We start from the raw sequence: 18,778 nt of genomic DNA on the forward strand, positions 1-18,778 counted from the left end.
TATGCCCTACCATTCCTAATGGACTACACACCCAACTGCAAGAGAGGCACCTTGCATTCCCAACAGGAAGAACCTATACTTTGCTACCCCAGCAAGAGGAAGATTTTCTCTTTGCTGCAACAGCCCCACCAATGAGAAGCAGTCACAACTCACTAAAGAAAAGCCACTACAGTTGAAGCTCCCAGTTTACTCCAATGGACTTTTTGATTATAGCAGTCCTTCCCAATTCTGCCTCCCACCTTTGCTCTATAAAAAAACAGCCCTCTCTCCTGTGTATGGTTTTGCCATAGCAAAATGTCCCAAATTATAATTATCTGCTATTCCCGAAAGAATCCATTTCTGCTGATAAAATAGCTGACAGTTTTGGGGCACCTGGATGACTCAGTCAGTTAAGCGTCCGACTTGGGCTCAGGTCATGATCTCGCACTCCGTTGAGTTCGAGCCCCGCCTCAGGCTCTGTGCTGAAAGCTCAGAACCTGGAGCCCACTTCGGATTCTGTGTCTCCCTCTCTCTCTGTCCCTCCCCCCACTGCTTGCACTCTGTCTCTCTCTCTCTCTCTCAAAAATAAATAAACGTTAAAAAAAAAAACTTATAAAAAATAACCGACAGTTTTATTTTTAAGGTTAACCGAATGTGTTAATCAGTAATACATCATCTCATCAAAAAAGCAATTTAACTCTAGGGGAGCTGCTTACTTATAAGCCAATGGCTGAAATACTGGAAACACTGTGTGCTGCATTCTATATAGGAATTTATTTTTTCTACAGATGAATAAGGCTCGATTTTCAATTAGAAGCATTCAAACAGCAACTCTTAACCTATACTGCAAACAACAGTAGATTCCACAACACTGAATTTGAAGTTCAGAGTCCTTGGTCAGTAATCCAGTATTTAGTACTAGCTTCTTGTTTTAAGGTTGTTGGTTAGTTAAGTGATGATTCCAATTTTGGAGATAAAGTTTCAATGTGAACTTTAGTAAGACAACCATAAAAATACCTGAGGTGTAATGTTACTAGAAAATAAGATTATCCCTTATATTTAAAAAAGCTTTGCAGATTTTTATTTGAAGCCTATTGTTTGAAAACCCAGTCTCAGCAATAATATCTCATAATCTTCATATCCCAGTATTTCCCCTCTTTCAATGAATAATATTTTCCCATTTAAGTCTTTCAAGGCATTTAGGAAATTAAGAATTTCCCAAGCTTGTCCTCTTACTAGCTTCAGAGACATTAAAGAATTAAACTTTTAATATCAGCTACTCATTCATTGTCTCTTTTCTCACTGAGCCCATCAGTGGGTCAAAAGTTCTCAGAAGTACTAAAGATAATTAAGAAAAATGCATTTTTAGGGTTCAAAACAAGGTTACATAGAAGCAAGAACAAGGAAGAATTTCAAAAGTCTTCCTCAGCATTTAGTGTACGTGATTTCTTGAGAGTCTTCAATTTATCAATGGCAGAAGTTACAGAAATCTCTCCATGAATTTTGTTGTCTCTTGTTCGAACATTTACAGCATTATTCGTCTTTTCCTTTTCTCCAACCACTGTGGAAAAGAAAGGGAAATAAACCTATTTTAAATAAATGATATAATAAATATTAAGTCAACAGTCACATGACACATCTTATTGAGTTCTTCTTCAGTATTAATCACTAATTATCAGTCTAATGACCATGAGGTCATCGTCTGATAGTAAACCCTTCAAAGAGGAATGACTTCTAACCCCTTCTCCTTATTGTCCACTTGCAAGAACATATATTGTGGTCTTAGGGTACAAATCAGAACAGGGAGATCTTACAGACCCCCTGACTCCATATGGCATCTGGGGAGGCACCAGACCCATGCCCAACCAGACAACCAGAATTTTCAGAAATGTAGGTAAAAATAATTTCTCTCTAGTGCCCCTTAGTGGGATGATGCCAGAATCTGCTGGCATGTTTCTTGTCATGTAGAAGGAAGAAATAGGTCACCAGTTAAGGGGAATAAAGTAGATATTCAAGAAAAACATAAAGACCCAGAGCAAAGTAGGGGCCAGAAATGAAGAGATTTAGTTGACCAGCTTGCTCCAATTAGTCTTCTAATGGTTTGGCTATTTAATTCTACCTTCCATGTCATGAGGTACTTCATTACACTTCCAAATAAATTCTGTCTTTGTCTAAGTCATTGTGAGAGTTCTGTCACCAGAAGGAGCCTGACTGAAACATCACAATACCTAATACACAAATACTTTCAATGACAAATGGCTGATAGGACAACACTATGTGTATTTACTTTACCTTCTACAGAATCTTTCAACTTGAGATAACAGTATCATGCCTGGAGGAATACGGTATCAGTTTCTCTTGATTTCTGACTCATTTTAAAGTCAAAATTTTAGATGCTCATCCAAGTACTCATATGCCTTCAGGACACTTTTTCACTTAAATTCTTTTCTTTTGATCATCTTAAATTTGGACTCTTTCCCACTCATTAGTTTAATCCCAAAGATTTGTAATAAATCAGAAAAGCAAAGGAGAATATTTGAGGCCTGTCACATGGCTGACACACAAAGAGCGTAATTCTACTGATGCAATCATTTTCACGTTTTTTTGTTGTTGTTGGTTTGCGATATTAACTACTGCTAGTAATACTAACAACTAACCAAGAACACCATGGACTGTTCTTGGTGCATACGTAACAATCAAATTGTCTTAATCACATAGTTATACCATACTCATGTAGTTATACTATATTCACATAGTTATACCATATTGTTTTTTAGAATTAGAGTGAAAAAACAAGCATTTGATAAAATTTAAACTTAAGTTACCCAAAATGAAATTATACTGAGCCAGCTGCGCATTTCGTATTTTCTTATTTAGTGTACAACTATGATCTAAGTCAACGTCAGCCATGAATCCTTCTTCAAAAAATGCATTGGATACCTACAAGAAAATGAAACACTTTCATTATTACAATATTTGTGGTAGCCAGCCTCCGAGAGGACCCATGGGATCCTCGCGTTTTGCATTCACACCTTGCGTCACCTCCTCCACCTTGTACCAGGTTGCTCGATGTGACCACAGAGAAGGGCAGAAGTGAGGGTGTGTCACTTTGGAGATTAAAAGACTTCAGCTCCCACATCTTTAACATCACTCCCTCTGGGGAAACCAGCTGCCATGTTGGGAGGACATTCAGGAAACCTTTGGAAAAGCCCATGTGGTGAGGAACTGAAGCCTCCAACAATGATGTGATTGAGCCACAAGGCTGCAGCCCTGGCTGGCTGACAGCACCACTGGCATCCTTGTGAGGGGCACTGAGCCAGAATCGCCCAGTGAAGCTGCTCCCAGGTTCTGACTCTCAGAAACTATGAGATAATAAATATTGTCTCAGGCTGCTAAGGTTTGGAATTAACTTATGTGGCAATAGATAACATAAGTATCTTCCTTAACAGAGCCATGTGGAAAAGAATAATTTAAGTATGAGAGATGTATTAAAATCCCAATTTCTTGGGGTGCCTGGGTGGCTTGGTTGAGCATCTGACTCTTGATTTCAGCTCAGATCATGATCTCATGGTCATGAGATTGAGCCCCGAGTCAGGATCTGTGCTGGGCATGTAGCCCGCTTAAGATTCTCTCTTCCTCTGCCCCTCCCCCCACCCCACGTGCTCACCCTCTGTCTCTCTCAAAAACACAAAAATAAAAATAAAATCCCAATCTCAAAAACATTAAGAAATAAAATAGTTTTAATCCAGCTACACAGACATGATTCAGATGTTACTTTCAATTACTGAAAATGTGGGTGGTTAAAGTAATGTATTAGTTATGCAGTATTTTAAGGTATGAAAAATATTCCAAGTCAATAACCTTCACAGACTACATGCCGAGATTATTATGTACTTTATATTGTCTCTGATTTTACCTGAAGTGCATAGTTTTCACAAGTTGGCCCCACAGGGATGACCATTACCTGACGAGGAGATAGCCAGAAAGGCCTGAAAAATATATAAAATATATATTTTCAAAATCTAATGATGATCATCTATTATGTGATTTAAAAAATAACCAAAGATTTTCTTTATAAGTAAGACTTCACAAGAGAGCAGATTCAGTAGAGTGATATGGAAGTAAACTAAACCTCTATACAGAGAGCTAAAAAGGAACAGCGTAGACAAGAGGAGAAGCTAGGGATTATGGTACGACAGGGAGGGAAGAACAGGGGAGCAGCTGGGAGGAAGGACTAACCATCACTTATTGTACCACTGGTTACACTAGAGGGCCTGCACTCCCAGGCCCTCACCCAAGAGAAATGGAAACATGTTCACCCAGAAACCTTCCCACTAATATTAGTTCATGGCAATTTTGCTTAGAATAGCCCCAAACTGGAAACACTCCAAATTTCTTTCAGTGGATGAATGGTCACATGGGTGCCTCCACACCATGGAACACTACCAGCAATAAAAGGGGACCAACCACTGATACTTGAAACAAGTTGGATGGATCTCAAGGGAACTCCAGTGCATGAATAAAGCCAACCCAACATGTTTGCACACTGTATGATTCCATTTATGTAACATTCTTGGAATGACAAAATCATGGAGATTTTGGAGAACAGATGAGTGGCTGTCACAGGATGATGAAGGGGGTGGGGGAGAAGGTATGGAACAATAAATTGGTAGCACAAGGAATCCTCATAAATAACAGAATTGTCTTATATCTTGACTGATGCTGGGTACCCTGATAAAATTTTATAGAACTAAACACACACATACACAGAAATGCACATAAACTGGGAAGACCTAAATAACTAAATAAGGCTGGTGGACTGCATCAAAGTCAATTTCCTGGTCATGATACTGTACAGTTTTGTAAGATGTTACCATTGGGGAAACTGGGGAAAGGGTATGCTGGACCTTTCTTATTACTTCTTACCACTACCTATAAATCTATAATGATCTCAAAGTGAAATAAAAATATATATATTATACATATATGTGTATGTGTATGTGTACATATATATATACACACACACATATATATACATATATATACACATATATACGTGTGTGTGTGTGTGTGTGTGTGTGTGTATGTATATAGGAAGTTGGGTATAAGTATTGTTGGTTTTTTTTTTTTAACATTTATTTTTTTTGAGACAGGGAGAGACAGCATGAATGGGGGAGGGTCAGAAAGAGAGGGAGACACAGATCTGAAACAGGCTCCAGGCTCTGAGCTGTCAGCACAGAGCCTGATGCAGGGCTCAAACTCACGGACCGCGAGATCATGACCTGAGCTGAAGTCGGATGCTTAACCGACTGAGCCACCCAGGCGCCCCTAAGTATTGTTTATTGTGGGAAATATTTCTTCATCAGTATTTTGTTTGAAGGTGAAAGTAAATGCAGTGGGGACTATTAGCTGGTGGCACTTTATGAACATACACATTTATATATTTATTCTTAAATTACAAAAGCAAAGTAACATGCATGATAAAGCAATAATAATACACATGATAAAACACAGAAAGACAGCTCTGTCCCCACCCCATCCCCAGGGGAGCCACATTTTAACCATTGCTATTGTGAGATCTTGGGGAGGTTTTCACCGCAACTCTGGCACGTGTCTTGAACTCTTGACTGATGAGCTGAAGAGCCTGTGCCCTGAGTCTGGGCAATGCAGGACAGCACACTGAGTGCATGGCACCATCTCCTGATTCCACTAGTTCTTTTCACCACCACTACTTGAGAGCAAGACACCACCATCTCCCACCTACATTAAAACTATTTAAAACAATCAACTGGAAAGAAATATCGACATGTTAACTCATACTTAGGTAGCGTGGATACTCATATCTATGTTTTTGGCTTATCTTAACTTCAACAGCTTGGACACCCCATGATACCTGAGTACATTTCTTTAAGGTCACAAATAAAACCTCAGGGATATATACAGACTCTGGCTTCCCAGGACCTTTGGATGAGCCCTCTGCTTGGAGAATTTCCCACCTTGTATTGCCTGCTCATAAATTTGCTTTCCCAGCTTCCCTAGACATGTTAGAGTCCAGGCCTGTGACCTGGCATGTGCAGGCATGGCATGTTGATTTGGGACAGAGTGGCACATGGAGGGAGGTACTATAGGGAATCAGTTCTGGCAAGGGTGATGCAGAGACATGGAGCTTTGGGAGGGACCTGAGGCAGTGACGCCAGCAGTAGCATCCAGGGCCCAGTGTCAATGGTGGGAGCTGCAGGGACTGTGCCCAGCGACAGCAGAACAGGACTAAAATAGAACTAAGCACTAACAGCAGATCTCAATTTCTTTTTTTTTTTTTTAAGTTTATTTATTTTTGAGAGAGAGAGAGAGAGAGAGAGAGAGAGAGAGCGTGGAGGAGGTGCAGATAGAAGGGGACCGAGGATCCGAAGTGGGCTCTGCACTGAGAGTAGAGAGCTGGATGTGGGGCTTGAACTCATGAATTGTGAGACCATAACCTGAGCTGAAGTCAGATGCTTAACTGACTGATCCACCCAGGTGCCCCTAATTTCTTAAACATAGATGGGAGGCAAAGATGTCCCATGTGGTTGCTGGGCTGTAGCATTTCCACATGCCATAGGACATGCCATCACAAGACATGTCGTCTGCCAGCTGGTGCCTTGACTGCTGATATGGCAATTCCCTAGTAGCGAATCCCACAATTCAGCTCAGTGACTTACTTCTTTTGCTAAAAAATTACTTCCATGGTCAGAAGGATTATTGTGTTTCTGACAGTCAAGGCTCAGTAAGTATTTATATGGTGCTGTTGTCAGAGGTATGGCAGGAAAGAAGAGCTAAGCAAAATCCAGAGTTGGTATCTTTGCCAGCAAGGAGAAGTCACTGGTCCTTGCATGATGAAAAGGATCCAGAAAGCTGACTTTTCCCCTGGGTTATGGTTCCATACCGGCGATCAGGATTGATCACTACTGATGGCAGATTGAATCCTCGGAAGAGGCATAGCCAGACGGAACTTGGTGAGGCTCGTGTTGTTGAACCCATATCCCCTAGTGGCCGCTTCATTCATGAACCACTGAGTGGTCACTAGGGGAAGATGGAAGCTGATGGTAACCACAGAATGGGTCCTCCTATATTTGAATATTAAACTCCTCAGGTTTGGACTGGGCACCACCAACTTCATGGCCTATTCTGAGCAAATATCCACATTCCTCTCCCCTAAATCTACTTGTCATCTATTTTCCAATCCAATTACTTCTAAGTCTCTGAGCTTGTGGCCAGAGCAGTAACCAGAGCCCATGCATCAGTGGAAACCTATACCTCTGGCCATTTTTCCTTCCAGAGGAAGAGGACTAAGAGATGTACCACTCAAATTCCTGCACTTGAGGGCATTTCCCTTCCACATGTCATCCCTAAGTGGCACCGTGCTACAGTAGCTGTCTGGCCTTATTAGGTTTGTGCCAAAGTATTGTTCAGAGCCATTTGTGAACCAGGTTTAAATGTTTTTCTTCTAACGTTGACTGGGTGCCCCCATTAGGTAAACAACATGGACTGAAGGAGGGATGGTCGTACAGCAAGAGGTGGTACTCTCAGTGTCCAGATGCAACTAGATCTTTGAAGGGCTTGGAATTGATAAAGATAACTCTTTAATTGTACCGAGTTCCCAAAAAGGCAAATGATGCAGTTTTAAGTCATTGTGCCTTTGTTTTTTTTGTTTTGGTTTCCTGATCTGGAAGATTCAATAAGAATTGATTATTTGCTGTTTGGATACTTGCTAATTATAAGGCAGGAGCCACCATTTTTTTCATAGTAATCTTATCTTGTTAGACATGATATTTAAGAATAAAAGGCGCCTGAGTAGCTCAGTCGGTTAAGTGTCTGACTCTTGGTTTCAGTTCAGGTCATGATCTCACGGTTTTGTGACTTCGAGCCCTGTGTCTCAGGCTCTGTGCTGGCAGTGCGGAGCTTGCTTGGGATTCTCTCTTCCTCTCTCTCTGCTCCTACCCCCTCACAATCTCTGCCTCTCGCAAAATAAATAAACTTTTTAAAAAAAGAATAATAGACATATAGCTTTTTTCTCCATATCACTTACCATTTCCCCCCATAGTTTTCTGAGAGAATGGCTATCATTCTTTCCACTGATCCCAAAATGGCTCGATGAATGATCACAGGGTTCTTCTTATCATCTCCATCCTTACTAAAAATGAAAATTATACATTTATGTATTTTCTTAAGATTCAGTAATAACTTTATCTTCTTATCTTATATTTAAAAGTTATTTTCCTGAACTAGGTAAAACAACGATTTCCTCATAAATCATCTTTAAGCCTATAATGTGCCACTTATTAGAAATAATAATACAAACCAAAGGGAAATGAAGTACATTATGTAGGAAAAAGCAAAATTATAATAGATCACTATTTCCATTATAAGTCAACTTATTTTTATTCTAAACTACTGGCTGATATCAGTTTACAAGCAATCTTGCAAATCATAATTTTTAAAAATTAACTTGATTTTGAACCATGGCTTACTCCACCAGTACTATATTGAACAGTTGTCAAAGACACTGAAGAAATAAGGAAAATGGATTTCTACAGTTGACATATTATATATAGACCTGAAAGACACCACCAAAAACCTGCTAGAACTGATAATATTAATAGTAAAAACTGATAATATATTTAGTAAAGTCACAGGATACAAAATCAATGTACAGATATCTGTTGCATTTCTATACATCAATAATGAAGCAGCAGAAAGAGAAATTAAGGTATCAGCCCCATTTACAATTGCATCAAAAACAATAAGATACCTAAGAATAAACTTAACCAAAGAGGTGAAAGACCTGTACTCTTAAAACTATAAAATACTGATGAAAGAAACTGAAGAAGACACAAAGAAATGCAAAGACATTCCACGATCATGGATTGGAAGAACAAATACTGTTCTTCCAAAGCAGTCTGCACATTTAATGCACTCTCTGTCAAAATGCCAACAGCATTTTTCACAGAGCTAGAAAAACAATCCTAAAATTGTATGGAACCACAAAAGACCCTGAATAGCCAATGCAATCTTGAAAAAGAAAAGCAAAGCCGGTGGCATCACAGTTCCAGACTTTAAGTTTTATCACAAAACTGTAATAATCAAAACAGTATGGTACTGGCACAAAAATAGACACACAGATTAACAGAACATGACAGAAAACCCAGAAATGAACCCACAGTTATATGGTCAATTAATTTTCAACAAAGCTGGAAATAACATCCAATGGGAAAAAGACAGTCTTTTCAACAAATGGTATTGGGAAAACTGGACAGCTACATGCAAAAGAGTGAAACTGGACTGCTTTCTTACACTATACACAAAAATAAATTCAAAACAGATTAAAAACCTAAATGTGAGACCTGAAACCATAAAAATCCTAGAAGGGAACACAGTCAGTAACTTCTGTGACATTGGTATTAGACTTTTTACTAGATAGGTCTCCTGTGGCAAGGGAAATGAAAGCAAAAATAAAGTATTGGGACAACATCAAAATAAAAAGCTTCTACACAGTGAAAGAAACAATCAACAAAACTACAAGACAACCTACAGAATGAGAGAAGATATTTGTAAATGACATATCCAATAAAGGGTTAGTACCCAAAATATATAAAGAACTTCTAAAACTCAACACAAAAAACTCCCCAAATAATCCAGTTTAAAAATGGGCAGAAGACATGAATGGGCATTTTTCCAAAAGAAGACATCCAGATGGCAAACAGATACATAAAAAGATGCTCAACATCACTTACCATCAGGGAAATGCAAATCAAAACTACAATGAGATATCACCTCACACCTGTCAGAATGGGTAAAATCAATAACACAGGAAACAATTGGTGTTGGTGATGTGGAGAAAAGGGAACCCTCTTGTACTGTTGGTGGGAATGAAAACTAGTACAGCCACTCTGGCAAACAGTACGGAGTTTCTTCAAAAAGGTAAAAATAGAACTACTCTACAATCCAGCAATCAGACTACTAGGTATTTACCCCAAAAAGACAAAAATACTAATTCAAAGGGATACATGCAACCTGACATTTACAGCAGCATTACCTACAATAGCCAAATTATGGAAACAGCCCAAGTGTCCATCAATCAATGAATGGATAAAGAAAAAAAAATCACACAATAGAATATTATTCATCCATAAAAAAGAATGAAATCTTGCCATTTGCAATGACATGGATGGAGCTGGAGAGTATTATGCTAAGCAAAATAAGTCAGTCAGAGAAAGACAAATGCCATATGATTTCACTCATATGCAGAATTTAAAAAACAAAACAAATGAACAAAGGTGGGGGAAAGAGAGAGAGGCAAATCAAGAAACATACTCTCAACTATAGAGAACAAACTGATGGTTACCAGAAGGAAGAGTGTGGATGGGTTAAATAGGTGAGGGGGATTGAGGGCACTTGTGACGAACACCAGGTGTATGGAAGTGTTGAATCACCATATTGTACACCTGAAGTTAATATTACATTTATGTTAATTAACTGGACTTTAAAACTTAAAAAATAATTTTAAAAAATGAGTATATTGCAGATATACTACTAGACATTCACTAGCCTGTATATTAATGTTTATTTTTATATTGCTAATATTCAAATGACAAATAATTAGCATATTAGTACTACATTATTTATCATATTCAATTACTCACCTAACATATGTAAGATTAAATCTCATTGGTAGTTGGAAGTCCAGCTGAATTGTAGCACATTGATGGTATCTGCCAATAGCATCCTTGATTTTTATATCAATCTGTAAATTAAATGGTGTTTACTTAAAGACAGCTTTTACTTTTCCTTTAAATTTTACTCTTTTTGAGGCATAGGGTCTACTTACTTTAGGGCCATAAAATGCTCCATCTCCAGGGTTCATCTTCCATGGTTTTCCAAATTCCACCAAGCTGTTTTGTAGTTGCTATTTTTTTTTTTTTAAAGAAGAGAACATTTAAAACTTCCATTTCATTGTACATTTTTTTTGGCCACATAGCTCAAAAAAGTAAGTTATTGCAAATTTTAATTATATTCTATTTTAGCTCAACATATATTTATTGGGCATGTTTTATATCCAATAAACTACTGAGCAAGGACTACATAAAGACGATTAAGTTGGTACTTGCTCTTATACACACTGTAACTGGGAAAATTAAAAGATAATGTACTAAGTTGTTCCAGGCAAGTGTTTAGGGAGGGATTACTTCACCCTCCTGCCAGTGCAGCCCACCCCGCCCACACACTTCCCAGCTCTTTGTAGGTGAGTCCTCCACACATTAAAAGGCATGAAAGCTTTAATCTTTCTCCTTCATCCGCTCTGTGTTTAGGTGGATAAAAAGGCCAAAGGAAAGGGCCTTCCACTGGTGTCTTGCTTTTCTTCTACCTCCATATGTGTGGCTGGGGACAGGCATCCTTTATGATTTATGCAGGGGTGGGAGCAGGAGGCCCACTTGGATCTTCAGCCTGACACATATGTTCTTTCACTGTAGCTTGTAGTGAAGACCCTCAGTACTTATGGGTGATTGGGTATACATGTAAGTATTAATAAAAGTGTCTTTGGGTCTTCTGGATATTCCCTATGCCAGCCTCCTTGAGAAGCACCTGTGCATTCCTAAGTCCCTGCCCAGCATACCACCAAACCACTACCCAAAGTCCTGTCAACACCTTGAGATATTGGTGCCCATGAAGGGGGTAACATCTGGGAGTAAAATGCTGCTGAGAGAAGTCAAAGCAGTGGTGATGCTGGGGGGCTAAAGCCAGAGTAATCAACAAAGCTGACTCCTGGGGTCCCAGCAGGCTTCCCCAGGATCTCAGTCAGAGTGCATCAGGAGCTGGTCTTGGCTGAGATCCCAGGAGGCTCCCTCAAGGGCCTGATCCTACCACAGCAGCTTGCATTCTACTTTGGACTGGAGAGGGATACCACCACAGACGCACTTCACAGGCTGGCAAGCCAGCCTCAGCCTTACTCTGTTTCTGAAAGGAGAACAGACACTGGAATATCCTCCCAGAAAAAATGAGGCCCTGCTACAGCAGGCAACTAAGTGATGGGGAGAAGTTAGGGAGCTCCCAGGGAGGAGAAAGAAAGGCCAGGTTTTGGGGAAGAGCATAAAGCAGGTGGCACTGATCCTCGGTGAGCCTCTGAGGACACAGTAATCATAAGGCCTGACAGGAATAGCCAAGGCTAAGAAAGCTTTCTGTTTATGCAAGGTATGGGAGGGAGTGTCTGTCTGAGAGGAGACTGAACCATTGTAATTCACATATGTGGACACTGACTGCACCCTGGCAGAGGAAAAATCAAGATCTCCTTCTCTCTCTTGATGGCTCTCTATTCTCCTTTTCCAGGTAAACCAAGTCTCTGGCTCCCGATACACTGTGGTATGGTGCTGGGCTCTGCACATACTGATTTGTTTGGAACTGTGATGTGGGCTTGTAATGTTCTTAAGGATCTTAATGACCCTGGAAACTCTGGAAAAGTGGGATGCAGGAGAGATCTGGAGTGGTTCTAGCTCCCCGGAGCTTGTAGATTTACATAAGTTCCAGTAGCAGAGGCCAGACCAGGTCTGCTGAAGCATCAGCCCAGACTCCCTTCAGACTTATCTGAGTGGGAACTCTACAGCTGAATTTAGGTTAAATTAAAAATTTGGAGATAGAACATTCAATTCCCATTTCTTTTGGATTTTAATTTCCACAAGAAAAAGTTGATTTCCTTTAGGTCACAGATTTCTTGATGAAACTTAATAGGAAGCAGGACTCACATCATTTAAATCTAGGATATTTTTTGCTCCTGACATTTTGGTTATTTGGGCAAGCTTTCATCTGATGGTCATGCTATATAGCTCCCTAGTGATCTTTGCTGGGTTCCATAACTACACACAATCTGAGACAGAAAATAAGGTAATGGTGAATTGCTGACCCAGGAACAATTTGGCCTTGGGGCTGACTTAACTAATGTCTCTTTCAAAGCATTTTAGAGACTTCTGAAGACAAAGATATATATGAATATATATATAAGTATATATTCATCTCACTGATTCCCAGATCAGGGGTAGACATCATGAGAGAAATTCCCCCAGAGTGGAAGGATTCTCATCTCCTAAGGGAACAATCAGTCAGCTAAAAGAGCAAAACAATGGTGGAACTGCCCACCCATTCTCCCTGTGCCAGGCCCACACCTGGTCCATCCACCTTTTAGCCCCCTGCACTCCATGAATGGAGTGATGATGATGATGATACTACTACTATTAATAAAACGAACATCTAACATTTACTGAACACCTACATGTGGCTGGCACTATGACAAACTTCTCATATAAATTATTTCACTTAAGCCCATCATAACCTTATGAAGTAGGTATTATCACCATTATCATCATCATCATCATAATCATCATCACCATTTCACAGACCTTAATGCTTCAAGATTTCTATAATTTACTCATGGAGCTAACCTCTGAAACTAGGCAAAAAAGGGTCCAGAGCCAAGCTTTGTGGCCTCATTTCCTCTTCCTACTTCCATGTGGCTAGGCAGGTAAACTGAGTCAGCATCCTGGGGCAGGGTGTCTAATTTGACTTTCTTCCTTCATGCAAAAGACATGGAAAAAGGTCTATTTAGGATGGGCATGGGGCAGTGGGGAGAAGAAGGGTCTAATCAGATCTCATGCCTAAAATGCTTCTACCCAGTCTCTGCCTGCCTCAGTGCCTAATAGAAAACTAATTGTTACACTATCATACAGTGCTCCTCTGATTCTTATTCCTTAAAGATTTGTGTGATAAGCATTTATGAGTATTCCATGAAGAGGTGGACCAAAAGGCTGGTCAGGGATTAGGCATTCCTGGGGTGTCTGGCCATAATACCATATTCATTTCTAGTAAAATCTGACACAGGAGATACACTATAGCCGTTTCAAGTTTGGTGAGAAAAAATAAGCAGCATGGTGAGCTCCTTAATCTTTGTTTTCCAAAGCTGAGATGTGATATGTGAGTCTCTGGGTGCCTCTCAACAGAGGACGGCACTAGAGGCTGTGACTTTGCAGGGGATTCAAGCATTGGGTGTGTGCATCTACATCTATGAGTCACACTACGATGGACCAACAAGCAATAGCTTAAAATAAGCTGCACACACACCAAGAGTGCCTGCAAAGCAGAGGATTCCTTTAAAAACACGGGAAACTGGTATTAGTGACTGACATTGAAAGAGCACAAATAAAAAGTGTTTGAAGCAAACGTGAGGTATTGTTATTATCACTGTTACAAAGAAAACTGGACAATCTTCATATCCTGTAACTTCCAATTTAAACATTTCTGTTGCAAAGCACTGTCACCTCCTCATGCAGGGTACCTGCAGAAACTCGGGTGGTTTCCATGCTCACGTAAATGAAGGGGCGCACTTTGTCTCTCCCTACCTTTTCAGCTTCATCCCATATCTCTACTTCTCCTAGGAAGTTTTCAGGCCTTGTTGACAAATTTAATTCAAAGGAGAAGCCAAATGTTGAGTAAACAGATTGCAAAAACTGCAAACACCCCTTTATTTCTTCTTCAATCTGAAATGAGAGCAAATGACATGTTCTAACTAGTTAACACCAAATCAAATCAATTTCTGGCATTTAAAAGAATTCTCCATGTCAGATAGAAATAAGGAATGTTTTTACTACACAGCTAATGACACTGTTTTGGTTGTTCATCCATTCCTTACTCAAATACTCAAGAAATGTCCACCACACTCCAGGCGTGACCAGGCAACAAGCAGCTCCCAGTCCAGACAAGGCTACCTCACCATGAGCAATGCCACACAAAAGGGGGAAGAGTGGCTGTACAGAAGGAGTGATAGCCAAGCTGCTGCGACAACAGGATAAGTAAGAGTTCTCCATGGAAAGCGAGGGGAGGAGCTTCTGGAGCAGAGGAAATGCTAAGAATGAGGGCCTACAGGAGAGAGGGGCAGGCTAGGGCAGGGCAGCTCCAGGAAGCTGCTGTGGGACCACGTTGTGTATGAGACAGAAGAGCGGCACAGAAGGGAAGTTGGTAGGTGATCAGTCTAGGGGCAGACAGGGACCAGAGAAAATTAAGGATCTTCAAAGTCAGGGTAGTGTCTGCACTTTTTACCCTGAGAGCAATGGGAAACCAATGAAGGGTTCTTCAGCAAGAGACACACACAATCCCATCAGTTCCTTTCATGGGAAGTGGACTGGCAAGACTAGAAGCCAGGCACATTGGGAAGCTGGCAGGGTCATTTAGGAGGGAGATGATGGTAGTTTGAACCAAAGAGAAGCAGCTGGAATGCAAGGAATTTGTGCCAAGTGCTGGAAATTCAGGAATGGATGAACAAAATTATTCAGGAATTAACAATACATTTAGGGAGAGCTATCAATAGGGCTTATGGTTAATTGGACATGAAGAGTAAAAAGTAAAGGGCACCTGGATTCCTGGCCTGGGCAGTGGACAGGACGTTGGTGCATCCGCTGAATGAGTGACCAGGGAAGGGTGAGGCAGTGGTGTGAAGGCAAAAGCGGGGACTGATTTTACACATGGCAAATGTGAGGATGCTTGTGATGGCCAGGGAGACATGTCTACCAGGCCCTGTCAGATTGAGATCTGGAGCTCCAGAGGGACAGCTGAGATGCAGGTGAAACTGGCAGCTAGCTGAGCCTACGAAGTAACTGAGGCCCCAGAGAGTGTGGTGAGATCAGAGCTAGGGGCTGTGAGGGTGTGGGGAAAGGAGGGCACATTTAAATGCAAACGGGATAGCTGCCCCCAAAACCAGACACATTTAGGAGAGAGGAGACAGGCAAGGATCTGCGTTTTGTCACTATGGATCAGTTTGAATTTTTCAGATGTTTTATCCATGGAATCATGCAGTAGATGCTCTATTTTTGTCTGGCTTTTTTTCACTCAGAATAATTATTTGGAGATAGATACACTTGTGTTATAAGTATCAATAAATCATTCCTTTTTTTTTTTTAAGTTTATTGATTTATTTTGAGAGAGACAGAGAGAGAGAGGGAGGGAATATCCCAAGCAGGCTCTGTTGTCAGCACAGAGCCCAATGCAGGGCTGAATCTCAGGAACAATGAGACAATGACCTGAGCCAAAATCAAGAGCCAGATGCTTAACTGACTGAGTCACCCAGGTGCCCCTACATCATTCCTTCTTGTTTAGTAGTTTTCCATTGTACCACAGTTTCTTTTTATTTCCACCTGTTATTGGGCATTAGGGTTATTCCTATATTGTGGCTATTTCAGATAAAGCTACAATAAATGTTTGTGCTCAAGTCTTTGTAGGGATGTGTGCTTTCTTTTTCTCTTGGGGAAAAAAAAAAGGAGTGAGATGGTTGGGTCATACAGGAGGTGTGCATTTAACTTTTTAAGAAACTAGTGAACTGTTTTTGAAAGTGATTGTACCATTTTACATTCCTATGAATAGGCCTGTCATATGGTGGATTACATTGACAGGTGTTGTGACACTGAATCAGCCTCACATCCCTGGAGGCTAAACCTCAACTGCTCATGATGTGGAATTATTTTTATATATTGTTGAATTCTATTTGCTAATATTATGTTAAGGGCTTTTACATCTGTATCCATGTGGGATACTGGTCTGTAGTTTTGTCTGGTTTTGGTATTGGTTAAAAGTAGCTTCATAAAATTAACCAGGAAGTATTTTCTCTTCTATTTCAGAACAGAGTATACAGAATTGGTACTAATTCTTCTTTAAATGTTCAATAGCATTCAGTGAAAAAATCTGAGCCTAGAGATTTCTTTTGGGGAAGTTTTAAAATTATAAATTCAATTTCTTTAATAGTGACAAAGCTTTTCAAATGATCTATTTCTATCAGGTGATTTTATGGTAGTTGGTACTTTTTAAGCAGTAAGCTCATTTGAACTATGTTGTCGAGCTGATTTATGTAGAGTAGTTTATTACATTCATTTATTATGCTTTTGATGTCTTCAAGGTCTTTAGTGATATCCCCTATTGATTCCTGATGCTGGTAATTTCTGTCTTCCCAGTTTTTTTCTCTCTTTGTCTTGAAGGAAGTTTGCCAATTTTGTTAATCTTTTAAAAAAAAGTTTTTAACTCATTAATTTTTCCATTGTTTTTCTGTTTTCAATTTCATTGATTTCTGCTCTTGTCTTTATTGATTTCTTCCTTCTTATTATTTTGGGTTTATTTTGCCCTTTCTTTTTTCTGGGTCTTGCAGTGGGAGTCTAGATATTGATTTGAGACTTTTCTTCTTTTATAATACATGTATTTAATGCTATTAACTTTTTAGTACTGCTTTTGCTGTGCCCCACAAATTTTGAAATTATATTTCCATTTTAATAGATTATTTTAACCATCTACATTTAATATAATATGTTAGGACTTAAGTTTGTCTTTTTTGTTGTTTATATTGTTTCCTTCTTGTACTGTCTTATTATTCATTTTTCTTTTCTTTTTCCTGCCTTTCTATCATCTAATTTAGTATTTTTTAGAATTCCATTTTTATTTATCTATTTTTAGCATATATCTATCTGTGTATATTTTTCCCCCAGTGGTTTCTCTAGATATTACATAACAGTTTACTGATGTCATTATTTTATCACTTCAAGTACAGAAATCTTACATCCCTTTACTCCATTTATAGTATAATTTTCTTAGATGTTTCTTCATACATATGCTGAGAACCATATCAGACAGTGTTATAATCTTTGCTTCAACCATCAAGCATAATTTAGAAACCTCAAAAGGCAAAGGGAAATATATTTATCTTTCTTAGAGTACTTCCTGGAGCCATTATTTTAAGGTAGGTTTTGATTTCCCCTTCATTCCTGAAGGATATTTTTTATGGATACAGAATTCTGGGTTGACAGTTCTTTCAGCATTTAAAAAGTGTTGTTCACTTCCTTCTAACATCCATGGTTTTTGATAAAAAATTTCCTCTTGTGCAAAAAAAATTTTTCTTAAAGATAATGTTGATCTCTCTCCCATTGCTTTCAAACATTTTCTTTATCATTAGTTTTCAGAAATTTGGCTATGATGTGCCCTGGTGTGGATTTCTTTGGGTTTATCCTTTTGGAAGTTTTCTCAGCTTCCTGAATCTGTAGGCTTATGTCTTTTGCCAAAGTTGGAAGTTTCAGCCATTATGTCTTTGAGTACATTTCACCTACATCCTTATTCCCCTCTTCTTCCAGAACTCTGGTAACATAAATATTAGGCATTTTGTTTTAGTTCCACCAGTCTCTGAAATTTTGTTCATTTTTATTTCAGCCTCTTCTCTTTGTTGTTCAAACTAGGTAATTTCCATGATTGTCTTCAAGTTCACGGATTTTTTTTTCTCTGTCCCCTCTATTCTGCTCATGAATCCATCTACTATTTTATTTCAGTTATTATATTTTTCACTTCTAAGATTTCCATTTGGTTCTTCTTTAGATCTCTTATTTCTTTCCTGAGATTTTCTATTTCTTTTTTGAAACTTTTTTTTCATTTGTTTCAAGTGTGTCTGTAATTGCTTGCTAAGGCATTCTTATGATGGCTCCTTTAAATGAGATATTTTAGTGAGATAATGCTAATATCCTCGTCATCTCCACATTAGTGTTCATAGATTGTCCATTTTCATTAAGTTGAGATTTTCCTAGTTCTTGGCATGATGTTTGACTTTTGATTTATAAAATTTAAAGTTTGGGCAGTATAAGACCTTTAATTTTATTTAAACCTTCTGTTCTAGCTGGCTTCCACAGACTTCACTCCAACTAGAGGATGAAATACTTCCTGGTTACTGCAAAGTGGGAATAGATGGTCTAGGTTTCCC

The 18,778-nt window shown here is 39.2% G+C and overlaps 1 protein-coding gene across 1 annotated transcript in view; it reads right to left on the reverse strand.

Annotated features, from left to right (window-relative positions):
* Positions 1-609: 609 nt before the first annotated feature.
* The window catches only part of TARS3 (threonyl-tRNA synthetase 3), a 62,730-nt gene continuing 44,561 nt past the window's right edge, over positions 610-18,778 (reverse strand). The window contains exons 13-19 of the mRNA XM_042988225.1: positions 14,400-14,537; positions 10,844-10,921; positions 10,659-10,759; positions 8,045-8,149; positions 3,896-3,968; positions 2,805-2,919; positions 610-1,540 (exon numbers count right to left, since the gene is read on the reverse strand). Coding sequence (XP_042844159.1) covers positions 1,392-1,540; positions 2,805-2,919; positions 3,896-3,968; positions 8,045-8,149; positions 10,659-10,759; positions 10,844-10,921; positions 14,400-14,537 — 759 coding nt within the window. The 3' untranslated portion in view covers positions 610-1,391. The remainder of the gene's footprint in view (positions 1,541-2,804; positions 2,920-3,895; positions 3,969-8,044; positions 8,150-10,658; positions 10,760-10,843; positions 10,922-14,399; positions 14,538-18,778) is intronic.

The sequence above is a fragment of the Panthera tigris genome, chromosome B3 (assembly GCF_018350195.1).
Source record: "Panthera tigris isolate Pti1 chromosome B3, P.tigris_Pti1_mat1.1, whole genome shotgun sequence".
In the NCBI taxonomy this organism is placed as follows: Eukaryota; Metazoa; Chordata; class Mammalia; order Carnivora; family Felidae; genus Panthera; species Panthera tigris.